We start from the raw sequence: 25,798 nt of genomic DNA, 5'->3' as shown, positions 1-25,798 counted from the left end.
GTTTTTCAGTCAGCTATGTTCCCCGCAAATAACCCTCCACCCACAGTCCTGGGAGTAATCCCCTATAAACTGATAGATTCGCTGTCTTAGGGTTACTGCTTGCTATGAAGAAACACCATGACCAAAAAGCAAGTTGAAGAGGAAAGGGTTTACTCGGTTTACACTTCCATAGCACTGTTCATCACTGAAGGAATACAGGAACTGGGCAGCAGGAACCGGGAGGCAGGAGCTGATGCAGAAGCCTTGAAGGAGTGCTGCTTACTGGCTTGCTCAGCTCACCATCCACAATGGGCTAGGCTCTTCCCAATCAGTAACTAATTGGGAATCTTAGGAAGGCATTTTTCTCAATTTAGGTTATTTCCTTTCTGCTATCTCTACTTTGTGTGCCAAGCTGGCACAAGAAAGACTACGCAGAACATTTGTCAAGCAAGTCATAAATAAAATCTTTTGTTTCTTTGGTCTTTCTTTGTGCACTATCTGGAATGAATATATGTTTTGTTCCCGTCTCCCCAGGGAAATTTCTTACAGAAGCTTGACTCCTGGCCCTTGCGGGACAACCACACAGAATTCAACTGAGAGTTTACCTTCCTTCTGTACACTTTGGGTTTGTCTTTTTCTTAAAAGATCAAGTGAAAATGACAAAGTTAGTCGTTGGGCCAGATGTTAGGAAAGTGGGCGTTTCCTTACTTGCGTTTTCCTTTCTTTAATTCCACAAGGAGGTGACCGAGACCTACAGTCTCGCGAAACGCCGCCCTGGCTGGCAACTTGCGAGAGCCGCAGACACAGTGACCTGCGCTGCGGGAGACGCGGAGGCTGTCCTAGTGGCGAAGGGGAGCACGGGTGCAAAGCTCTACGTCGGGAAAGGGGAAGTGGGTTCGAGCTGTAAACGTGCAAGACAGCCTAGCCGAGTGGGGCGACAGGGAGTTAGGGCGAGTGACCTCAGTAAGAGCGTATAACCGAGGCACAGCAGGAAAATGGCGCTGGACGCAGGAACGTGACGAGGAAGTTTGCAGTGAGTCTGACTTCAAGAAAGCAGGAATTCAACTCTGGGCTGAGGCTTCATGAGAAACAAAATGACACAGAAACGCAATTTCAGTATTTTTCTCTCCACGTTCTGGTCTGGACTGCAATAGTGAAAAAGTTACTGGTAGGCCCCAGCGAGATTTGAACTCGCGACCCCTGGTTTACAAGACCAGTGCTCTAACCCCTGAGCTATGGAGCCAGTCGCGAAAGTGGCTTCTGTGCCTGAGTAGTTAACAAGATCACAATCAGTGCGCAGCCGCAGAATCTGGCATCAAGTTGGGAAATAAAATCTAATCTTAGTTTTTCAATCGAGTGGCAACAGTCGACAGAATTACAAGCCGCCAAATCAGAGATGTCAAGGTGGTACCTGAGACGGGCTGGTGGTGACAACAGCAGTCGGGTTCCTCAGAGGTGCTCAATAGAGAACAGGGCAAAGCCCTAGAGTCCCCTGGTCTATACTCATGGGCAAATTTGAAAAAGACAACCAACTCTTATGGTACATCTTAATGCCAGCAATGGCCTAGATTGTCAGGGCCCCTAAGGGCCTCCTGAGGGGAGGACAGGAGTCCTAATCTGGGAAAGAATAAAAAGCAGTGGCGGCAGTCCATAGCCCTCGGCCCGGTGGCTAGCCAGCCCTAAGGTTTCTGTAAAGCTGGATGGGGTGGGTCACTAGTTGTACAACCCAGAAGCAGGTCCCTGAGTGCCACTCATTTGAGGGCTGGAGTTCTGTGAAGATAAGGTGCAGAGTCGTAGATTTCTGAGCTATAGGCCAGTTATTCTCAGAGATCTAATAATGCTAGAAATCTCGCGATGCCCAAAAGATGAGAGAGCGAATGCACAGTCTCATGTGAGCATGTGCAGCCAAGTCACTAAGTCGTCCTGTAGCCAAGTAATTGTCACAGTAACTGTAGTCGCATTGTAGCCATTATACAGAAATGTATAATTACTCAACAAATACCACCCTCTGACAGACACAATCATGTATACATATAAACAGCTGCCCACCATTCTCAGTCCTGGCTTCACACACACTCAAGACGCCTACACCCAACAACCCGCTTTTTGTGACATGCAATATCGTGTCGTTCCAAGCATAGTTATATTAAGTGATGCAAAGGGAATTAATGATCACCAAAAGCCATGCAAGCAGAGTGTGATTGGCACACACCTTTAATCCCAGGGGCAGAGTCAGGAGGATCTCTGAGTTCCAAGGCCAGTCTTCCAGGGCAGCCAAAGATACAGAGTGAGACCTGATCTTTTAAAAACACTGTATTTGGAATTACCTAAATCTGTTCCCCAGAACCTAATCGCGCAGGCTTGACTCCAGTGTTGTGGCATTTGAATGCAAAGACTTGGACGCAACTCAAATTTAGATTAAATGAGTTTATTCTCACCGATAGCCAAAGGCAGCTTTAGAGACAAACAGTGTGCTGTGCCAGAGGGAGCTAACAGAAGCGTTTATAAAGGTAGATGCCAAAGGTGCCCATTAAAATTATCTACGGAATTCATAGCTGGGCAGGAAAATTGGTTTTCTCCCCTTACTTTTTTTTTTTTTAAGGTTTATTTATTTAATGATTTAAAGTATATGAGTACACTGCAGCTGTCTTCAGACACACCAGAAGAGGGCACTAGATCTCATTACAGATGGTTGTGAGCCACCATGTGGTTGCTGAGAACTGAACTCAGGACCTATGGAAGAGCAGTCAGTGCTCTTAACCACTGAGCCATCTCTCCAGCTTGCCCACCCCACCCCCCACCCCCGTTGTTTCTTTTTCCTGTGTATAATAATGAAAAGATCACTTACTCTAGTCACATAACAATGATGGAGTTTACAAAAGCAGAGAGCAGGGACACCATTATCTTTCTCTGATCTCACCAGCAGGCCACTAAGATCTCAGGGCATTCCAGGGCAAAGGTCAGTGGCCCTTAAGAGATACCTGGTACCATATTAAGTTTCTTTAGCTATTATGAGGAGAATTGTATGTAAATTATTACACAGCTCTGAGCACTCTAGGGGAAGTGTCACCAACTGACTAGGACAGAGCAGGCAGTAACAGTGTCCTCAGGTTAAGGCTGGCTGTCACGTTCCCCACACCAGAATAAACTATCTCTTAGTCCCTTTGAAGTGAAAGCTGTGGGTTTGTTTGTTGTTGGTTTTTTGTTTTGTTTTGCTTTATTAAATGTTGTGATGGTTTGCATTTTTGACCCAGGGAGTGGCACTATTAGAAGGTGTGGCCTTGTTGGAGGCAGTCTGTCACTGTGGGGGTGGGCTTGGAGACCCTTCTCCTAGCTGCCTGAGGATGCTCAGTCTGTTCCTAGCTTCCTTCTGGTGAAGATGTAGAACTCAGCTCCTCCTGCACCATGCCTTCCTGGATGCTGCCATGCTCCTCCTGCCTTGATGATAATGGACTGAACCTCTGAACCTGTAAGCCAGCCCCAATTAAATGTTTATAAAACTTGCATTGGTCACGGTGTCTGTTCACAGCAATAACACCTTAACTAAGACAAACGCGTTGATCTGTGTGAATGTATACACACATGTATGCACACGGGCTCGGAGGTGTGCATACAGCGACCAAAAGAGGACGTCATATCCCTTGAAGCTGGAGACCTGGGTATTTTGCAAGGCACGATGCCTGTTACATGGGTGCTGGAATCCTAAATCTGGTCCTCATGATTTCAGAGGAAGGGGGAAACTGTTTTTGTGTGGATGTTTCCATCGGTTAACCCCAATCCAGCTCCTCATAAACGCCCTCTCCATAACCTTCCCCCCAAACCACACAGGCTCCCACACCTCAAATACAGGACACTTGGGATCATTCTAGCAGAAACCAATACTCAGGCATATCCTCCTGCACTCAAACCACAGAGTCAAGAATGAGTCCAGACATCCCTAGAAATGTGCTCGCACTCTATATCTGCAACTCTTCTCTCACTGCCAAGTGGAGCACTGAACCCGGAACTGCCCACTCCCGCCCTTCTTGGCCCAGCTTTGTGTACGCTATGCAACAGTAGCCAGTCAATCCGCTAAAGAGGCTGGCCTGCCCAACTCCCTCCAGGGCAGATGCCCAGCAATCCTTGCCACCAGGATATTCTGGTGTTTGCGTAGACTTAGAAAGTTCCAGAAAGGGTTTGTCAAGACTGCCCTTGTGCTGCGTCCATCTCCACCCTGGTGCTAGCTGCACCTGTAAACGCCTAAGTATCAACTTGTATTTCACAGTTCCAGAACCTCTGATCTCCTTACCCAAAGGAAAATGTGAGGCTTAAGGCATCTGTGACCGCACGTTGGCAGCCAGTGTTGTAAAGGATGCACACAAAGAGTGCCGGGGAACAGCGATGTGCTCATATGTGTATACTGTAGTTCCGACCTCTTGTCGGGAGTCTCCGTTCAGATCCAGCTAGACTGGCTTCTAATTGGGGAATCACGATGCTGCTCCCTGAATAAACAACCCAGCCAGGCCAGCTGGATCCGGGAGACTCAGGGACCTCTCCAGGCAGAGCCTGCAGTTGTCACAAATGTAAAGTAATACGCGATGGGCCCAAGGCCAAACCACACCCTGTGCAAGGGTACCAGTCTTTGACATTGTTCTGTGTAAACAGGGACCCTTCTGAAACAAGGCAGTAAGCCCTCGTGGTAGGAAGCACCTTTGCTTAAAGCTGGGCTTTTGTGCCAGGGAGCGACCCCTCTTCCATAGTTCAGACACAATTTGCAGGAACATTACAAGGGGCCAGCAGGCGCCAAGGGTCCAAGGTATCTCTTCGCTGTGCAATTAGTTACCCATAGCGTCTCTTTGCTTAGTCAGCCTTCGGAGCCTATGTTGTGCTCTGTGCCTTCTTAGGCAGCTGAAGTAGGGGGTGTGAAGGAAGGTCCAAGATAAAGAACCTCAGACTCACGGGGGAGAGTTCACCGCTATCCTGTCCCCTCCTAGGAAGCCCGACAGAGAGCTTCAAGGCCAGATTCTCAAGTAGGTGCCAGTAGAACAAACAGAGAAAAGGGGGAACACTCGCTCCTGGAAGTTGACACGGAAGGTGTAAAGGTGGCGCATGTCCTCCACTGCATAGAAGGACACTGCTCCCACCTCAAGGTCCAGAGCCACCCTCACCCGCGACAGCTGCCCACAGTTGAGCTGCGTCCTCTCTGGGCTGGTCACCGCCCAGTATTGCCCATTGTTGAGTTGCATAGCCCAGACGCCCTCCTCGGGGGTAAAGGGTGTGAGACCCTTGCGACGCACGCTCTCGCGGGCCACACCGAAAGCCCAGCCATCCTTGGAGCCCACTTCCACCTCCCAGTGATGTCGCCCTGAGGAGAAACCACAGGACGCCAAAACGCGGGTGTTGGTATCGAAGCGGCGAGGATGGTTAGGCAAGTCCTGGGCGCGCTGTCCTAGACGTACGCTCTTTAGATCCAAGGACAAGATGAGGCGGGGATTGGCCGTGTCCGGGTCCAAAGAGAGTTCCACTGAGGAGAGAGAAAAGGAAGGCTGTCTTCACACGCATTGCTTGCACAGTCTTTACACTCACGGTATATTCCCTTCCCGTCACCCGTCAACCCTCCTCCCTCCACACCAGCTAGCTACTTTCCATCTCTCTCTCTCTCTCTCTCTCTCTCTCTCTCTCTCTCTCTCTCTCTCTCTCTCTCTCTCCAATTTAACAAACCTGTATTAAAATCTTTAACGGACACTTATTTAAATTTAAGAAATAGAGTGGGCATGGTTTGGATCTCAACTTGAGCAGGTCAGCAAATCTGATTTCAAGGATAATTGTGAAGCCTTGACAGAAAGAAAGCCTGAGCTTAGGTCTGAGAACAGAAGAATCGGGAGTTCAAGGCCAGCCTCAGTTACACAGCCAGCCTGAGGCCAGCAAGGGTTATAAGAGATCCTGTTCCAAAACAAAGACATTTGGGGGAATTTGAAAATTAGTTACAAGAAGGCATCATCACTTTCTCTAGGTGTGATGGTTATGGTTTTAAAAAGTCTGTCTCTCGTCTGATGTGGGGGTCCACCCTATGCACCTAGGAGGGAAAGGCAGGGGGATGTCTGTGAACTGGGAGCAAGTCTGGTGGTCGCAGTCAGCTCCAGACCAGCCAGGGCTGTACAGTGAGAGCTGCCTTTAAAAATACAAAATTAAATTAAATTAGAAATAGCTGTCTTCGGCTGGAGACATGGCTCAGAGGTTAAGAGCTCTGACTGTTCTTCCAGAGGCTCTGAGTTCAATTCCCAGCAACCACATGGTGGCTCACAGCCATCTTTAATGGGATCCCCTATTCTGGTGTGTCTGAATACGTTAAATAAATACTATTTTACACATGATCTTAGCCAAAAGGCCGAGAAGCGATAAATAAATACTATTTTAAAAATAGCTAACTCGGGGGTTGGGGATTTAGCTCAGTGATAGAGCGCTTGCCTAGCAAGCTCAAGGCCCTGGGTTCGGTCCCCAGCTCCGGAAAAAAAAAAAAGAAAAAGAAAAATAGCTATATCTCGGGGGTTCGGGATTTAGTTCAGTGATAGAGCGCTTGCCTAGCAAGCGCAAGGCCCTGGGTTCGGTCCCCAGCTCTGGAAAAAAAAAAAGGGTAAAAATAGCTGTCTCCTTAGAGATAACACATTCTGAAATATTTGTGAAAACACAGCGTCTTTGGTTTAGTGTAAAACTGGACACAATGTCTGTGAAAACTGTTCACCAATTGACAGTTGAAGACCCATGACATGAACATGTGTGGCGTGCATTATGCTTTTCTCTCTCCATTTGGGTGTGTCTGAAAACTGTCAAAACAAAAAGCTACAAAGTATACTGAGCTGCGAACACAATTGTAGGACTTTTCCCAGGCCCCCTGTAGTGATTTGAATGAGAATGGCTCCCATAGGCTCATATATTTGAATTTAAGTTATCAGAGAGAAGAATTGTTTGGGAAGGATTAGGAGGTGTGCCTTGTTGGAGGTGTGACACTGGAATTGAGCTGTGAAGTTTCAAAAGTCCAAATCAGGCCCAGGTCCAGGCCCAGAAGCCAGAATCAAGCAATCAAGTGCTCCTCCCTTTTCCTCTTCCTCTTCCTCTCTCCATCTTCCCCTCCCTCTCTCCCTCTCCCTCTCCCTCTCTCTCTGCCTGCAGCCTGCAGATCCTAGTGCAAAGCTCTCAGCCAACAGTACCATGCCTGTCCACTTCCAACCATGATGATCATGAACTAACTTTCTGACACTGTAAGCCAGCCCCCAGTTAAATGATTTCCTTTATAAGAGTGACTTGGCTGTGCTGTCTCTTCACAATAGACATTAGCAATAAAACTGTGACGACGACATCACCCTGAAATACCACAGAGATCAAGGCATGTGAACAACCTTTGCCCCTTTGTTACTTTCTCCCCAACTCTGTGAGATAGGCAGTGGATGATCAGCAGAAGGTAAGAGAGATCTGGAGAGCAAAGTGTAATTTCAACTACAGTAGCCGGGAAAGCCTCACTGGAAGGGTATGTTAGAGCAAAGATCTAAAGGAAGTGAGGAAACCAGCTTTATGTCAGGAAAATCTGACCCTGGCCAAGGGATGGCCAGGGCAGTGCAAAGGCCCTGAAGTTCGTATGTGATTGGTGCATTCTAGAAGCAGCAAGGAGGGCGCCTCATAAGTCAGGACCTGATATGCAGTGAGGTTAGATCCACTGAGGACTGAGGGCTTAATGACTGAAAGGTGCCATTCATTACTGGGTCCTACGAAGGTAAACCCTGGGCCTTTGCTTCCTTCCCTTCAGTGTTGGATCATACACCTCAGATCTCTATAGGCTCCCTTTGTTTCCACTGTCACCCTGTAATGACCATAGTTTTGTTTTTTGTTTTTTTTTTTTTTAAATGCCTGTTAGACACAAAAATAGCTTGGAGTGGAGGAGGGGAGCGGCCGGGGTGGGGTGAGGAGGGACAGGGTGGAGTGGCTGGAGAGATGGCTCAGTGGTTAAGAGCACTGACTGCTCTTCCAGAGGTCCTGAGTTCAATTCCCAGTGACCACAGGGTGGGTCACAACCCTTAAACTGAGACTTCTGTTAGAAACTGGACCTGACTTTCAGCTAAGATATGTCCTAGAGGTGAGAGCAGCCTTGCGAAGATAGGCTTAGGACAGCAGTTAGGACTTCAGAGAACGAACATTGTGTGGTGACTCTCGGTGTAATAAAATATAGCTTTTGTTATATAATGACACGTATCTACCTTCTTGCTCATCACACACACACACACACACACACACACACACACACACACAAAACCCCCAACCCCAGAAGAGATCTTCATCTGTTTAGATGTGGAGGTAAGAGTAGGTTAATCCAGGAAATTGAGATTTCTCTGCCCCCGAGCAACCTGAGGCCAACTCATTCCTGATGCAGACCACCCTCTCTGCCTATGAGCCAAAAGGTCCCACTACCATCTGAGGGCTAAAAGATGTCAACCATGGATTGGGATGGGGGCAGAGTAACAGTCACTGAGGTGGACAGGCACAGGGTCAAGCAACCATCTGTAAAGCCCTGAGAGACAGACTCTGGCAGGGAGCGGGCTCCCTACGTGGTCAGCCTTGCACTCACAGTTGTGATCACAGTTCGTACCTTTCTCTTCTTTCTCCAGCTCTCCCTGGAGATCCTCTACAGAAAGACAAAGCACAGCAAATGTGTACAAAGTAGGAGACTGCCCGGCCAGGGAACCTCCTCTGTTCCCACACTTATAACTTGTCTGACCCCAGATACTCCAGAGGCTGAGTTACCTGTACAGAGCCAAGACCAGAGAATAGGAAGGAGGGAACCCCCCCACCCACCCAAGTGTCCTAGATCCTTCTTTCCCTCTATTGTCTAGAACTGGTCTGACCTGCCCCTCGCCCCTTTAGCTTTCTTCCTGCCACCAGTATTCTATAGTACTCCTATGCTACCCTATAGGAAGCAGGATGCTCAATCTGACTTTGCTAAGCCCCAACTCCTGTTTCCTCTTCTCAGTTCAAGAAAGACATAGCTTTAGGTCCTATGAACTACCAGGAACCCATCCCCCTCCACCCAACACTACCTGGCCCAGCCCGCACCCAGGCCCCTACCTTTGAACTTTTTCAGCAATCCTTTTAAAACGAAGCTCTTGAGGGAAACATTCCACACTTTATTCTTCATCTCGGATGAGACTGTGGTTGGCTTGGAGCTGGGCACACTGCTGCACCTGCAGGACGAGACCCCAGAGGAAGTCCCAAGAACAGCATCCCACTCCTACTGCTCCACGGTAACCAGGCTGGTGCTATAGCTTAGATACACGTAATCCTAAAGACCTATGTGATAAAGGCTTGATTGCCTTGTGTCCCTATTGGAGGATATCACAACTTTTAGGAGGTGGGGCTTGTGGTAGGGAGTTTACATGATTGGAGAACTGCCTTTGATGAGACTATCGTCAAGCAAACAATCTTATTCATTCCCCTCCACCCCACCTTCCCAGTTGCTTCCAGTAAGAGAAAACAGGAAATCCAAATTTACACAGGGATTCCCACAGCTAGGTAAGTGGGCCGTTGCCTCAAAAGGTACCCAGGTAAGGAAGTAGCAGTCGTCGGGTCAGAAGGGGAGAGATGACATTAGGTTAAAAGGGGAAAGTTTTGATGAGAAAACAAAGCAACTTGGAAAGGCACTAGAAAGTGTGAAGTTCACTCACTTGCTTAATGTGTTTTTGAACTCCTGGAAGAAAACACGGAAGAAAATCAAGTCAACATCGTATAACCTCCATTCACCTTTGAGAAAACGTGACTGCCCCTTACCTGACACACAGAAAATAAGCCACCACCACCACCACCCCCCCAACTAAACACAGGTGACACTGGTTTCCAGCTGTGGCTGGCTACTGGATGTTACCACAGTCAACTCCCTCCCTCACAGATATGCAAAGTTTTTATGGTAAAAAATAGTCCCTGGGGCCATCTGACAAGACCCAGTGTTTACTGCTAGCATGGTTACCAGCCCAAACAAGCTACAATGTCTTTTTGAGTTTCGTTTGGTTGGTTTGTTTGAAACAGACTCTCAGATCTAAGGTTGGTCTCCCCGTCTCAGTCTGAGGCTGGTCTCCATATGGAACAGAGGGTGGTCTTGAACTCATGATACTCCTACTCCCACTTCCCAAGTGCTGGGATCCAAAAGTGCACATCACCACACTGGGCAGTGCCTCAGTGTCTTTTCTGTCTTTTATGCTTGACTTTCTTGTGGTTTGTGAAGTTTATCTGAATATGCTGGTGGCCTTTTGTGGTTGTTTGTTCAGGTTTTTGTTTGTTTTTCTTGAGGCAGGGCCTCCTTACCAAGCTCTGGCTGTCCTGGAATTCACTATTTCCACCAGGCTCATCTCAAATACACAGAGCTCTGCCGGCCCCTGCTTCCCGAGTGCTTGCTTTGGCAGCACATATCCGAAAATGGAGAGCTGGGATCGAAGGCGCATGCTACTATGCTTGGTCTGGTGACTACTTTTTAAAATTAATTATTTGTAAAAGTGTTCGTGTGCATGGGTGTTTTGCCTGCGTGTGTATGTCTGTGCATCCCCTGGGCCCATGGAGGCCAGAAGGGGGTGTCAGATCACATGAAACTGAGTTACAGGTTGAAAGGCTCTATAGGCCAGAGCATGACAAACTTGGCTCTGGAAGGCTTTGCCCTTCCCCCTGCCCCCTTCCCTCTCCCTTGTGAACCACAGATTACATCTCTAAAGCTAGTCACCAAGGTCTACTCCCCTATTGGCCACTTCCTCCCCATGAGGTTAGCCACCAAGGTCTACTCCCTCTCCCTCTCCCTTACTGGCTACTCCCTCCTCCTAAAGCTGACCACCAAGGTCCAGTTATCAAAGTATTCTATCTAAGCTCTACTCCCACAGTTGCCTGACACTATAAAAGGGGCTCCTCACTCTCTTGCGCTTGCTCCTGCCTCCTCTGCTCTCTCTTGTCCCTTTTGTCCCTTCTCTTCCCATTCTTCCCCCGCTTCTCTCCATGTGCTGGGTCAGCCTCCACTCTATTTCTCTACCCCTTCCTCCCCGCCCTACTACCCTCTTAACTCCCCTTCCCCGTTCCCTTTATAAACTGCCATTTGCCTACAGCCCTGTCTCCTTTCCATCCAGAGGCTGGTGTTTGTCCCTTAAGGCAAATATCCCTTCCCCTTCTTCCTTGTTCTTTTCCCTTCTCCCTCATCCTCTGTCTCCTGTCTTTGCCTCTCATCCCCTTTGCCCCTTTGTGCTGAGAACTTGGTCTTGGTGTGTCCTGTGTGATCATGGTCCTTTCCTAGTGCTGAGCCACAAAGTGTGTGTCGTTGGGGATCAAGCAGCCAGTGCTCTTAACTGTTGCGACATCTCTCCAGCCCCAACTATTATTTCTTTTTTTTTTTTTTCTTTTTTTTCGGAGCTGGGGACTGAACCCAGGGCCTTGGGCTTGCTAGGCAAGCGCTCTACCACTGAGCTAAATCCCCAACCCCCCCAACTATTATTTCTTAATAAAATAGAATATCATAAAGCATGTTAACGTGAATTACAGGTAGCTTTGTAAGGACTGTCTTCAGAGACTTTGGCCTCTGAATAATGTAAAATAAACTATAATGGCTTATAATCATGAAATTTTATCATATCCTGGCTAGCCTTCCAATCCCAGGAGATTCAGTACCCCTTCCTCCAATCCCCTTTCTCCCAGGGTCTGGTTGTTCTCCAGCAGCCTCTCCTTCAGCCGAGGACAAATGCCTCAAGGCTCTGACTGAGCCTGCGTCACCTGGAGGAATTCTATGTCCGGCTTCTGAGCTGTCTCCTGGATCTGGCTGCTGAGTTTGGACAGCTGAGTGATGTCACCCTCCAGCTGGGCCAGGTTCTCATTCTGCTTCTGTGTCACTTCCCGGGACAGTACTTCCAGTCGACTTAGAAGTCGACCCTCCTGCTCCACCAGGAAGGCCCGCAGGGCTTGGAACTCTGCCCCTACCTTCTCTTTCTCTGCTGCCATCTGCTTCTGTCATGGGAAGAGAAGTTGGCACATGACTTAGAGGGGAAGACACTTGGACAAGACATTAAGACAGGACTTGGAGGAGGCATTCTCCAGGGCAGGGTTGCTTCTCCAGTGAGACACACCCATACATGCATACTGTATATTAATTAAGATAGCTTTTTTTTTAAAGATTTATTTTATTCATTATATATAAGTATATCATGGCTGTCTTCAGAAGGCATCAGATCCCATTACAGATGGTTGTGAGCCACCATGTGGTTGCTGGGATTTGAACTCAGGACCTCGGAAGAGTAGTTCAGTGCTCTTAACCACTGAGTCATCTCTCCAGCCCCCTGGCATCTCTTAAGACCTAGACTCTTCTACCTTAGTAACTGGTGCAGGGTAAACTGAGACCATTGACAAACTCTGACTGGCCAGGAGAATAGGTTACAGATTTGAGGCCTCTTTCTACAACACGATTAGAACTCTCTGAAAATGTAAAGATAGGGGTATCATATATGGTACAGCCGTGGAGGAACAGAACTCAGTAAGCGAGATAGATTGACTACAATAAGCTTTCCCTACTTTATTGGGTAGACGATGGAACCATATAGTAAAAAGTACTAAGTATTAGTGTTTGCTACTCAGAAAAAGACCTGTCCAGACATTTTCTGTTTGCCTAGAGTGCTCTAAAACTGCAAACACTGCCAGCCTGAAAGCAGACCATCGTATAATAAATGTGTCTGCTTTGGAGGAGACATTCTTTAGATTCTTTACATTGGAGTTCTAGGGCTGACAGTAAAAGGTAAAACCTGTTCTGTTTGCGCTTTCTAGTTGTGACTGGACTTGTTAACATCAACCACGTAATGAAAAATCAAAACACATGATCTGTACTTCTCAGATAATCACTGGTCTGTGTGTGTGAAACCTGTATAGATAAAGAGGTTCCTGGTTATCTCTCAAGGCTGCCGAAGCAGTCTGCTGGTCAGCCAGAGCTGCAAGGGTCCCCTGACCACTGCACCTGACTCCTTATCTGCTTGGCTTCTTATCTCCTCTCCTGGGACACGCTGCCTACAAACGGAAATGCGACCTTGAAATGCAGAACTCGAAAGGAGAGGAGAAGAAAGCTTCCTGTTAGCGGAGGTGGCAGCACGGCCGCTCGGCACTGAGTGAATGCGCCGTGCAAACCCGACATTCCTCTCTTCCCGTTATCAGACTCAGGGCTTTTCAGGTCTAGATGTACTATTCTACTTACAGACACATTTGTGTAGCAAAATTCCAATACAGTAAACAAGGACTCTTATGGCTATCACCAAGCAAGCACCCTGTCCTCATCAGACAAGCTCAATTATGAGAGCTCCTCTCCCAGCTATTAGAAGAAGGGAGATGGGTAAAAGAGGAGACTGTGGAAAAAGTAAAGTCAGGAGCCCTGGGTTCAGATCGTAGGTCCCAAGGCTTCTCACAATACATCTGCCTCATTTCCATAATCAGACATTGAGCAGCAGCAGCAAAGAACACTTTAGTTCGCTCGCCCTGACCCAATGAGGTCAGCACACTTCCAATTCCATTTCAGGGTGAGGAAACCCCATCCTCGTAATTGTTAAGCTAAGATTTTAAGGCAGGGTGGTCTGAATTTAAATTCTGTTCTTCTGCTAACCATATGGTGTTGACTCCCAAGGGAACAACCCAAGCAAAAGTGTTTCTCAAAACAGCTCTCTGTCTCTCTGTGCCTGGTGGTGACTATCTATATTTATAGCACTCAGGAGAATGAGGCTTTGCAAATACATGGCCAGACTGGACTACCTAGCAAATTCCAGGCCAACCTGAGCTACATAATGAGGCACAGTTGGGTACTGGCAAAGCAACAATAGTTCCTCAAAACATCATTCCTGTTCCTAACCACAAAACAAAACAGATGAATCTGTTGGTCTAGAAAGCTTACATTTTGCATCAGTTGACAGTGGTGAAACACGTAGCCTAATCCCCAAATTCTGATGGTGAGAATTGTAACTATAACTTGGCACAGATGCTTGCGGTTTTTCTGCTTATGAACCCAGCTTCAGCCCCTACTTCACACTGCCAGGGAAACCAAGGCCTTGTGTGGTGTCCCTGATGGAGCAGTGACCCGGCTTGTGTGGAGTGAATGATAAAAGACTTTGCAGTTTTACCAACCCACTGGTGTATTCTCTCTCCTTCCTCCTGGCACACAAGACACAGTTAACAACACCACCTTTAAAAAACGAGAGCGGAGGAAGATGCGGAGGAAGGGAATAGGGGAGTGAAAACCCTGAGATCCTATTCCCTCTGTCTTGCCACAGGATGCCCTCCGTCTTGTTTTGGTTCAGTAAGACAGCTCTCGTGAAGTGCTGGGGCAGCTATGGGCACCACCTCTTTAGGCTGTCCAGCCTCTAGAACTGTAAACCGAATAACTGTTTATTATTGTTGCTGCCTATATAGTCCCGGCTGCCCTGGAATTCACTATGGAGACCAGGCTGGTCTCAAACTCATGGATAACCATCTGCTTCTGTCTCCTAAACACCGGGATTAAATGCATGAGCTGCCATACCCAGCTAAACTCTAAATGCTATTCTTTGGTTTTGTTTTTCAGTTTCTTTGTATAGCCTGGGCTCTCTGTCCAGGCTGCTCTCGAACTTACAGAGAGCTGCCTGCCTCTGCTCAGGCCACCACCACCAGGCCTGTATTCCTTAAAAAGCATGTGGTTGATGATACTGTGTGACTAACAGACCAAGAAAACTGGAAACAGAAGTTTAAAGTCTCGATGTTATCGACACTTAGGGCCAGATAATTCCTGGCTCTGATGGCTTCCCTCTGTATTCTGGGATATCTAACACCTAAGACCCCTGCCACTAAATGCCAATGGCACTCGAAGTGCTGACGACTAAAAAGCCTGTAGACAATACTGGATGACCCCTAGGGTAAGGGCACTTTTCAGGTGAAAGTTGCTGTACGGCAAGCAGAATGAGGGGCACATGGCTCAGTGGTAGAACAATGACCTGGCTGTGAAAGGCCCTACTTTGGATAGGCTAGGGGAGGGTTTGGCAAAGGGCAGGGATGGGAGGTGCTAAACAATGTCGTGGGGAGGAGGTCAGAGGCTTCGAAGTTGCCCAAACCATAGAAAATGTCCCCTTCATCCCAGATGCAAACCAAAGAACTATGCCCCTCTTCCTTTCCCTAGCAGAGGTGGAACAAAGGTCTGCGTGGGTGAACTCTGCTTTGGGAAATGAATGGTCAGATGCACAAGTCTGGGCTGTCCAATGGATGCAGATAGAAAAGCAATTAAGAGTAAGGAGAGAGGGCTAGAGAGATGGCTCGGGGATTAAGTGTGCTGACTGTTCCTCTAGAGGCCTGAGTTTGATTCCCAGGAACTACATGGTGGCTCACAACCATCCGTAATGGTCTCTGATGCCCTATTCTATAGTTACGGTGTATTCTTTTTTTTTTTTTTTTTTTTTTTTTTGCTCTTTTTTTTCTTTCAGAGCTGGGGACCGAACCCAGGGCCTTGCGCTTCCTAGGTAAGCACTCTACCACTGAGCTAAATCCCCAGCCCTGTTACGGTGTATTCTTATACATAAAATTTATCCTTAAAAAAAAATGGAAAAGAGTAAGGGAAGAGTCAGCCATGGTGGCTCACAATCCAGCACTAAGGAGGTTTGTGGATCTCTGTAGGTTTGAGGCCAGCCTTGTCTATGTAGCAAGTCCTTTACTATAGAGAGAGACCTTGTCTCAAGCAAGCAGACAAACACCAATAATAACAACCACAAAGAGCCCAGAGAGGAGCTTGGGTATCTGAGCTCCATAGTTTCTCCTTCCCAACCTAAAGAATAAGGGTTTGGGGCTTCTATACCTTAACAGGTCTAAGTCTGGCAATTCAATCCATAGATTTAAGCTAGTTGGATAAACCCAGTTCAACCCCTAGAATTTACCTCGAGTTTGAGTTCAGGAACTGACACAAAATGGCCCTTAGACCTTTACAAGCAGACAGCAGCACATGCATCCAACAATAGAAACACAAATAAATAGATTTTTTTTTAAAGTAAGACGGTTCTCCAGGCTTTCTAATTCCCAGCTTCATAAACAAATCACTTTGCCTTAAAAGGCACCAATGGTTCCTTTCATTCTTCTAGCACCTTTTATTGAGCTAAGAACTGAATTTGTGAGGTAGAAAATGACAGTGATTCATGTTTGTCCATAGTAAACAAAACAAGTCCCCAAGCCACAGTCCTCTACCAGGAAGAGCTCCGATCCTCCTCAGCACCAGCGTTTTCTCCTTTAAGCACCAAGGGTTTCTCTGTGCAGTGTTGGTTGTCCTAGAGCTCACTCTGAAGACCAAGCTGGCCTGGAACTCACAGAGGTCTGCCTGCCTCGCCTCCAATGTACTAGGATTAAAGGCCTGTGCCACCACTGCCCAGCCAGGAACCTCTATTTTTTTTTTTTCCTTTCCTTTAACTTTATGTATACTAACACTGTAGCTGCCTTCAGACACACCAGAAGAGGACATCGGATCGGATCCCATTACAGATGATTGTGAGCCACCATGTGGTTGCTGGGAATTGAACTTTGGACCCATGGAAAAGCAGTCAGTGCTCTTAACGGATGAACCTTCTCTCCAGGCCCAAATCTCGAATTCTTAAATTAAAGCTCCGAAAAGAAAACATCCCCACCCCCGCCCCCTTTTTTTTTCTGTGGCAAAACATGCCTCAGGCTCATGTGTGGTTCCTTATCGTGTTCCTACTTAACATGACATGTTTCTGTGAAGAAATACTAATGCATTCAATTACAAGATGCGGCCACAAGTCCTAACTGGTTTGTTAGGAATGACTGTGCACCCTAAAGATTATTTGAATATGAAGGACTTAGAAAATGGGCCCCCAGAGAGCATCCCCCTCCTTCTCCCCTTCCCCTTCTCTTCCCCCTTCCCCTCTCCCTCTCCCTCTCTGCCATGGGCATCCACAACCTATGTCTTTCACACTTGGACTCACTAGAAGCTCCTTGCTCTCCCTCTCCTCTGTTGACCTGAAGGCTTCATAGTCTTCCAGTACTTTCTTCAAGGCCTTCATCCTGGAATCCAGCAGCTCCTGTGGTATGAAGGAAGACATGGTGGTCAGAAAATTCTGGGTACTCTATCATGTACCTTCTTAGAGCCGCCCAGTAGAAAGCCAAGATTCTGCTCTCGGAGCAGGAGACCGGATTGATACCATCTCTGACTGTGGGATGAACATAGCCTTGCAAACTAAGCCTATCGGTGCAGAGCAAATGCAGGAGATTTCCAAAGGCCGGAGGAGTCTCGCTTCCTCAAGGGCATCAGCCACGTGATCTGCGCCCAAACTCAAGACTCCCACATTGCTTCAGTCCATCTTATCTTCAGCTCTTCTCTCAAGCAACAGAAAGCATGCTTGTAGGAGGACTGGAGCACGACAGGACAGCAAAGACTGGGGGCTGCACACGCCTCTTGTGCCTCTACCCAGCGAGGGACAAAAGTGCCCAGAACCCCCGGGCTTCACAGCTCTTGCGACAGACCACCTAATCCAAGACACCCCGCTATGTTCCTCTTTGAGCTTAATACTTTGTGTAGTGCCACGCCCCTGGGAACGCTGCAGGAATGAAGGGATGTGTGGGCGTGACAGAGACTTTCTCCTGGGCAGAGTTACCACAGAGGTTGGAGACAGACAGAAAATGTCAAGTCCCTGGGGACGTCTCCCAGGCAGCCAGGCATGAGGCTCTGAGGGACGAGATGAGATGAGGGGAAACCACAGTTTAGGAAGAGAAAAAAGGAGAACGGGGCTCTTCTGTAGGACCCCGCCTGCAGTCTGCAAGGAGAGCTGGGAGGGCTGGAGCAGAGCCAGAGCTCCGGGACATCCTACACCCACCTTGGCCTCCTGCACTGCCTCCTCCAGCGGCAGCACGGCGTGCGAACGGTGCTCGCGGGCGCGGTCGCACACCACACAAATGGCGCGCCCGTCGTCTTGGCAGTAGAGCTTAAGTTGCTCTCCGTGCTGCGGACAACGCGCAGCCGCCGCCGGGGCAGCCACCGCTGGGGTCCCGCTCTCCCCGGGGACCGTGGGGGGTAGGCTGAAGCGCCGGAGGAGTGAGGCCACCGCGGCCAGCTGCCTATTGGGTCGCAGCTGGCTGGGGCGAGCGGGCTCGCGGCACTGAGGGCAGGGCAGTGGACAGGGCAGCGTGCGGGTCACCGTGCCGGTCCCAGCTCCCGGACGCTCCCAGCAGCGCATGATGCAGGCGCGGCAGAAGCTGTGGCCACACTCGACCGACACCGGTTCCCGGAAAAACTCTAGGCAGATGGAGCAGGTGGCCTCGCCTTGGAGCTCTGCCGCCAGCGCCAGAGCCTCCGCTCCTGAGTTCGGCCCGGTTCGCGGCCCCACAGTCGCCATCCGTGTCCTTGGTACTTCCGAGCCTTGTGGTGCTGGGGCGATCCCTGGATGCTACGGTCCAAGCTGGGCTGGGCTCCGAGTACCCAATGGGCGAGGAGGGGCAGGGCCGGCAGCGGGCAAGTTGAGACGTGAGCCGAGGGTGCACCCAGCTGGGAATAGAGGCAGGTGGTGCCCTTTTTCTGGGTTCCCAAAGCCATCACCCTAGTCCGCGATCTCCCTTTTGTCGACCCCCTTTCCACTGCCTCTGGAGGCAGCCCAGTATGGCCCAGTCAGCAGTAGGGAACTGTCGGAGACAGGTGAATGTGCAAGACCAGTTGGGCACCGCTCTCAGTGGCCGACCTAGGCTGACCCTGCACTACAGGGGCAAAGGCCTGGCTCCCGGGGCGCGGTGTCTGGTTTCCGGCATACCAACTCATTCTGGCACTGTGCTGAGCTAAACTTAGGATCTGGAATTTGGCTCTACCACCTCACCCTAAGCTTGGCCTTTTGTCCACTTTTGTAACTACATCTCTTACAGTTCTTCTCCCTTTAATTTTGAACAAGTAATACAGCCATTTTTCTCATTTCGTTTAGTGTCGTTCCACACCTACCCGGAATCCCTCTGGCTCTCTCCCCTGCTGGCTCACAGCTGGGTTCCACGGAGTAGTTTTTCTATCGTTTCTTTCTGGAGGCCACTAGGGTCAAGCTTCCTCCTCTACCCCTCTCAAAACCTCTCTTGTCAATGTCACCATCCACGCACCCAATTCTAACCCAAAGTTGCAGACCTCATCTCTCTGGTGTCTGTCCTTCCACACAGCATTTTCTCCTCCCCACTCAGGATGCTACAATCTCCCTTTCTCTCCAGTCCATGGCCTCCCACTTTCTTCTTAGGTTCTATAGTTTCCCCACTCGGCTCCCTGCCCTGCTTCAGTTCCTGGGCTTCAGTCTCCACATTCTATAATGGCTTCCACCTTTTTGACTTTAGAGAACCCTTTCAGAGCTGATCTTTCCACAGTATCCATCAGAGCCCTCTGTTCAGACCCCACCAGTGGCTGCTAACTCTCAGGAAAGACATTGAAATAATAACTTCAAGGCTCTGCCTGCTCTTTGTACCCAGCTCCTACCCACATCTCCCTGTCCTCATCTCCTGTGACTTTTGGTGTTGACCACAATGCAACCCTGTGAGTCTTCTTGATATTCCTATTCCTGTGTGTCAGAAAGACTCCTGTTTGTAATGGCTCTTGCTTGATTCTCCTCCTCCACCATGGGACGTTAAATTTTCTGCAAACTCAGCTACAATTATTTTGAAGATAAAACATTAAGTCGGTTGAAGAAACAAGTGAATCCCTGGACTAAAGAATGCCACATTGCAGGCACGGAACGGTAGATGGGGAGCTAAGGCCCTTCTGGTTCACCAAGAACTCAGAGTAATGAAATGGCATCAAGGACCTCGTGTTATGTGCTCGCTTCAGCAGCACATATACTAAAATTGGAACGATACAGAGAAGATTAGCATTGTCCCTGCGCTAGGATGACACATGAATTCGTGAAGCGGTCCATATTTCCAAAAAAAAAAAAAAAAAAAAAAAAAAAAAGACCTTGTGTTATTTGCTGGGCCTGGTGGCACTGGTGGCACAGGATCAGGAGTGCAAAGTCAGCTTGGGTTATATGAAACCCAGCTTCCAAAAGAAAAAAAGAGTTTTTTCCTGTGGACGATAGCTCTCAAGTAGCTTACTTATACCTTTGCAGGTTTTTTTTTTTTAACTTGATCACTTTCCCTATTCAAATATCTCATCTATATAAAATATGCAATCTAATGTGACAAAGGCCTCTTCAATATACAGCAGAGCTACTGACTCATGGGGACGCCATATTGGAGCAGTTTGATTAGTTTATGGTTGACCTGCCAATGTCACCCAGACACACAAATAGCCTCGGATTCCAGTGAGCCAGTCTCTGGGCTCACCCTGCTGATCTGTCTTCTTGCCAAAATCCATACAGTGTGATACCCACCTCCTCCAGGTCTCCTGTCAGATGCCACCTTATCCACGAAGCCTACAGACCATCACACACAGATTTTGTAACAGGGCCGCAGACTCAGTAGGCCCTGAGATCTTAGCACAACTGATTCCATGATGGAAGGACCATTCAGCGTGCAGACAGAACATTTTGCCAAATCTAAAACAAAGGCCCGTTCCGTCAAAGTCTGAGAAAGTCCTGAGAAACTCTCTAAATGTCCTAACCTTGTTTTTTAGCTTCTGTAGTTCTGCCTCTGGCTAATTGTTCTTGTTCACTGAAGAATGTCAACCCACAACATGGTTTTTTTTTTTTTTTTTTTTTTTTTTTTTTTTTTTTGAGCTGGGGACCGAACCCAGGGCCTTGCGCTTCCTAGGTAAGGGCTCTACCACTGAGCTAAATCCCCAGCCCCCACAACATGGTTTTTTGTGTTTGAAAGTTCACCCTGAGGAGGGCTACACTGGGATCCTGCACACCCTAATGAAGACTTTCTATTGGCTTCTACCCATGTCTGGGCAGTATTCTATGGTGAATGAGTACCTTACAACAATTTAAGATTGTGCTTAGGGAGCCGGGGTTGGAGGATTGGGGGCCGGAGATGGTTCAGTGGGTAAGTGAAGAAAAACAAACAAACAAACAAAAAAAAACCTGGTTCTCAAAACCTGTTTACAACTGTAACTAGAGTTACAGGGGATAGAGTGCCTACTGACCTCCTTAGGCACTCATAGTACACGTACATACATGCTGGCAAACACTCCTTCCATAAAATGAATAAGTCTTTAACAACAACAACAACAACCAAATCGAGCACTGGAAAACCCGCCCACCTCCTAGGCACGTTCCCCATTTAGAACTTCGTTATTTCGTTTAAACACTTTATATTTTACTACATTATCCTGCGTTTAAAACAAAGAAGCAAACGTATCCTTCTTTTTCGGGTCACGGTTCTATTTTGTCATAAGTGCCTGATGACTAAGTCTCTCTCAGTTTTTCCATCCTCTTCCCAGTTTCTACTCCCGGGATCTGTCTGCCCTCTGTATCCCTAGGGGGTGATCGACTTCTGTAGTGAGGATCAGTGGAACACTACGGAACAGCCAAACAAACCAAATTCAATCTATGGTTAGGAGCTGTGAGCTATGCAAGCACTAGAGTATCTCTGAGGAACAGGAGAGAGAGCAGGTGGGGATGTAGCTCAGTGGTAGAGCGCATGCTTTGCATGTATGAGGCCCCGGGTTCGATCCCCGGCATCTCCAGGTGGTTGTAATTTTTGCCATATACTTTTCTTTTTTTGTCTTTTTTTGCCTACTAGTTTCTACGTGCAGCCAACAGCTGCAGCAACTCCTCCCCACCCCCCAAAAGGGTTGAGCAGGCGAGGATTTGCTTTGCTTCTCCCAGCTCGGGACTACTCGCGACAAAATTTGAGAGTAAGCAATACAGTGAGATCTTAGGCCGTGTATATTTCCTTCCCAGCTCTGTGAGCTTCGCGGGAGAAAAAGGAAGCAGAAAATAAAAGGAAGTAAGGGGGATGATCAGACACCGACGGCTGGATTTAACATTTCTGAATTTTATTAGTTATATCAAATTCTGGTTACAACTCCAAATTTAGGGCTGACTTTTTTCCAAACGTAGGGATGGCGAAATAAAGTCGCTCTCTGCACAGCGCCCGGCTAGCTCAGTCGGTAGAGCATGAGACTCTTAATCTCAGGGTCGTGGGTTCGAGCCCCACGTTGGGCGCAAGTAAATGTTTTTAAACCACGATAGGAACAAGACAACTCTGTACTTTCCAAATTCATACCTTACAGATGTCCTCTGCAAAACACAAATAAATGGCCCTCTCACAAAGTAGTGGTGATCACTTTCCGGTGTGGGATTCTTACTCTAGAGTAACAGTTTTATTGTGGCAAAAATGTTTGATATCTACCATTTTAACAAATGCTTCCCCCCTCCCATCTTTATTAAATTGGGTATTTCTTATTTACATTTCAAATGTTATTCCCTTTTCCGGTTTCCAGGCCAACATCCCTCTAACCCCTCCCCTTCCCAAATACTTTCTTTTTAAAAATCAAACCCTGGATCGTGGTCGTTGTGCAAGAACTCTACCACTGCGTTACATCTCCAGTCCTTATTTTAAGCACGTTAACTGTGCAGCTCCATAGAATTAACTACATTCACAGTGCTGTGTCGCCTTCACTATCATTCATTCGTCTCTAGGAGAGCGGAGTTCCCATCGCCGCCCCACCCCACCCCACTTGGTATTTCTAGATAGAGTTCCTCTTCCGGGAACACCTTCTGTATTCCAGGCTGGGCTATGAACTCAGAGATCCGCGTGTACCTCAATGCCTGACCCAATTGGCCCTTTTCATCTGACCCCACAAAACTGTTTATCAAATATTAACTCCCTGAAAACTATGGCCCTGAAAATGCCATTCTACTGTCTTTGTTAATTCTATTTTTCCTGGAGCCAAATTTTATCAAGTGTGAGTTTGAAATCATCATGTGCGTGCATGCAAATGAGCTTGCGTGTGTGTGTGTGTGTGTGTGTGTGTGTGTGTGTGTGTGTGTGTGTATGTGTGTGTTGTGTGTACGGCTCCATTTAATTTAAGGCAGTCTCATGTAGCCTACGCTAGCCTATACTCTATGTAGTCAAGGTGACTTTGAACTGATTCTACTGAGCTCATCTCCCAAGTGTTACTACATTGCCAGCTAGCTAGATTTCTGCTGTTAACAGTCTTAGAACAGGTCATCTTCTAGGTTCTTTCACGTTGTGTGTACTGTGTATTAAATTTTCTGTCCACTAAGGTCAAATAACATTCCATTTTGTGTCTATACCACAGTTTGTTTTTTTTCATCCGTCTATTTTGGGTTATTGGAATTCCTTCCACTTTTTGTCTTGGGAGAGACTGGGGAAGGATTATCAATTTAGAAATGGGAGGGTTACCCATGTCTACAAAAACTACAATTAAATATAAACCCTGACTCGGCAAATCTCAGTTCTGGGAATTAATCCCACAGTTGGACAGATGCAACGGCATAAAAATAATACTAACTGCAAGCCTTGTAACTGGAGCGTTAATTGTAAAGAAAAGACTGGTAGCAATGAAAGCATGCTTAAATGATTTGTTGAATTATGATTCCCTACGTTAGAGTATCACACATTTGCCGTGTCAACTATCCACTTGAACAGTTTTTATTTAAAAGCGTTACTGGAGATCCAGGAGAGATAGACGGCTCAGGGATTAAAAACACTTGCTGTGCTTATAGAAAAGCCGAATTTGGGCTGACATAGTGTCCGTACACCATTAATCCCAGCATTTGAGAGGTAGATGCAGGTGGGTCTCTGTGAGTTTGAGGCCAGCTTGGTGTAAACAGTTAGACTCTGTTGGGGGTTAGGGGGAGCAAGACAAACAAACAAACAAAAGCTCAAATGTGGTTCTCAGCACCCACATTCCGACAGCTCACAACCATCTCCAACTGGAGTTCCAGGGGATTCGATGCCATCTAATGACCTCCAAGAGCACCAGCAGGCACACATGTAGTGCACATACATAAATGCGGGCAGTCATACCTGTATAATAAAAACAAAATCTTTAAAAGCAGCCTTGTTGGGTAGGATATAGAAAATTATCACCAGATTTTGCATGTTTGTGACTATTGTCTAACTAGTCTAAAATTACTCCCAGGTTTTTTCAACCATCACTGATTTGCTTGTTTGTTTTGTTTAACTTTGGGATCGTTCTCCCAGGGTCTGCATTGGGACTTGAGAGGCGACCCAACGATTCTCAAGTCCTCACTTTATTATTGTCTTGCTGTGTCACATCCACGTAAGGGTACAAGCCTACCAGACACAAGATCAGTGCCAGTCACGTGCCACTGTGCTGAGGAACATGGGAAGTAGACAAGGAAGATGCCAAAATGTCAATGTGAACAACATCATTCTACAGGAGTAAACGGGACAGGAAGAGAGGCCCAAGGACGGCCCAGAACAACCCAGTCCTCCATTGTATTTCTGGAAAAACAAGTTGGATTAAAATCACTAGGTATTTTTGGAAACCCTCCTACTTTACCACTGTTGCTGATGATAGAATCCGAAGGGTGGTGTTCATAAATGGGAAAAGAGTACCTACCTTCTTTGTGAATATTTTGTGATATTTGATTTACCATAGTTGAAAATATTAACACCCAGTTGTCTTGAGGCTTTCAAATTCTACTTACAGATATTGTTAGTTTTCTCTAAGGTTACTGTAGCAATTTTTGAAACAGCAACAATCCGTTTGGCTGGTACTTTCCTTAACTACCTGTCAAATGTGTTATCCGGAACACCTAAGAAGCATCCTTTGCATGTGTCAAGTTGCAGTTACGAGGTCTGTATTTCTGACTTTTCACATATCACATGAGAAGATAAGGCCCGGAGAAGCTAACTAGGTCATAGCCAAAAGTGAAGAGATGTGTCTGAACCTATGGGCACCCTGTTTTAACCACTAGTTTATATGCTTAGAGACATAATGCTTAGAAATTCTGGGTGTGTTGGTTCTTTGTGATCCCGTGCATAAGAGAAATATGCACCTTTATAAATCTTGTGCTGATGCCAAGATTCTGAGACAGCACAGCCAGTGTCCTCCGCTCATCTTTCTATCCAAGCATAAAACATGAACAAATAATGTAAGTCATCCGAATCCAGATCCAAAGAAATATAGGTATAACTTTTCTCTCCCTCCACAGGCACCACCAATCTCTCTCTGTCTATGAAACAGACAGACAGCTTCTTCCGAACCCTCTCTGTTTCTTCTCATGGAGGCCTCCCTCTTCCCCCAGGTCATTTTGGATGATGGCTCACTCTCCCACTCTCCCTTTTCCTGTCTCATCTTCTGATCTGTCTTTCCCTGACCTCTACACTGTTTATGCCACCCTGTCAAATCACTATAGTTGTCATCAGTCTCTGACATTATTTCTACATCTGTTCACCACTTGTTTAATATTTGGGGTGAACAGATAAAGGTGAACTTCAGAGAGGCAGGGACTCAGTCTGTTATGAAAGGCAGTGTTCCATCACAGCAACAAAAGGAAAGGACAAAACAGTGTCATGTCACAGGTTTATCGAAAGGTGCGATGTACCGACGCGTGTCTAGCATTCAGAACAATGGTAAACTCACAATAAGGGCTCAGTACTTTAATTTGCAACTATCAGTATTAACCTCTCAACTCACAAGTCTACAAAGGAGCACAAGCATGAAGTCTACAAAGGAAAACATGCATGAACTAGTCAAAAGAAGATAGTAGCCAATGAATGACTAGGGGAGGGTTGCCCAGGAGTGGGAAATGGAGGTGGGGGTAGGCAGAGATGAAAGAGGGGTGCTAGGAGACTGGAAGCTGAGTGATGCATGGTGTAGGTTCCAATATATACCATCATTCCCTCCTCCTTCCCGTCTTTGTTCTCTTCCTTCTTTTTC

At 47.3% G+C, this 25,798-nt stretch overlaps 1 protein-coding gene and 4 non-coding genes across 5 annotated transcripts; 3 read left to right on the top strand and 2 right to left on the bottom strand.

Annotated features, from left to right (window-relative positions):
* Positions 1–1,149: 1,149 nt before the first annotated feature.
* On the bottom strand, positions 1,150–1,222 carry Trnat-ugu1 (transfer RNA threonine (anticodon UGU) 1). Its single transcript has one exon. It is a non-coding gene; the product is annotated as a tRNA-Thr (tRNA).
* Positions 1,223–2,391: 1,169 nt separating this feature from the next.
* On the bottom strand, positions 2,392–18,387 carry Trim7 (tripartite motif-containing 7). Its single transcript, NM_001398767.1, has 7 exons — positions 17,838–18,387; positions 16,950–17,045; positions 11,743–11,973; positions 9,669–9,691; positions 9,073–9,188; positions 8,597–8,632; positions 2,392–5,482 (listed from the first exon to the last, which is right to left on the bottom strand). The coding sequence occupies exons 1-7, from the start codon at positions 18,354–18,356 to the stop codon at positions 4,971–4,973; spliced, it is 1,533 nt and encodes a 510-aa protein (NP_001385696.1). The 5' UTR covers positions 18,357–18,387; the 3' UTR covers positions 2,392–4,970.
* A 1,407-nt stretch (positions 18,388–19,794) lies between these two features.
* On the top strand, positions 19,795–19,901 carry LOC120095506 (U6 spliceosomal RNA). Its single transcript, XR_005490960.1, has one exon. It is a non-coding gene; the product is annotated as a U6 spliceosomal RNA (small nuclear RNA).
* Positions 19,902–21,532: 1,631 nt separating this feature from the next.
* Trnaa-ugc2 (transfer RNA alanine (anticodon UGC) 2) lies at positions 21,533–21,604 on the top strand. The gene has a single exon. It is a non-coding gene; the product is annotated as a tRNA-Ala (tRNA).
* Positions 21,605–22,012: 408 nt separating this feature from the next.
* Positions 22,013–22,085, top strand: Trnak-cuu16 (transfer RNA lysine (anticodon CUU) 16). The gene has a single exon. It is a non-coding gene; the product is annotated as a tRNA-Lys (tRNA).
* The last annotated feature ends 3,713 nt before the right edge of the window (positions 22,086–25,798 follow it).

Source organism: Rattus norvegicus, chromosome 10, assembly GCF_036323735.1.
Source record: "Rattus norvegicus strain BN/NHsdMcwi chromosome 10, GRCr8, whole genome shotgun sequence".
Classification (NCBI taxonomy): domain Eukaryota; kingdom Metazoa; phylum Chordata; class Mammalia; order Rodentia; family Muridae; genus Rattus; species Rattus norvegicus.
This window is presented reverse-complemented; position numbering and strand designations above follow the sequence as displayed.

Coding starts and splice junctions, on each gene's coding strand:
- Trim7 (NM_001398767.1), bottom strand. CDS start 18,356: ATGGCGACTGTGGGGCCGCGAACCGGGCCGAACTCAGGAGCGGAGGCT. Junction 17,046..17,837: donor AGGCAGTGCAGGAGGCCAAG/GTGGGTGTAGGA, acceptor TTCATACCACAG/GAGCTGCTGGATTCCAGGAT. Junction 11,974..16,949: donor GGGAGAGCAAGGAGCTTCTA/GTGAGTCCAAGT, acceptor TTCCCATGACAG/AAGCAGATGGCAGCAGAGAA.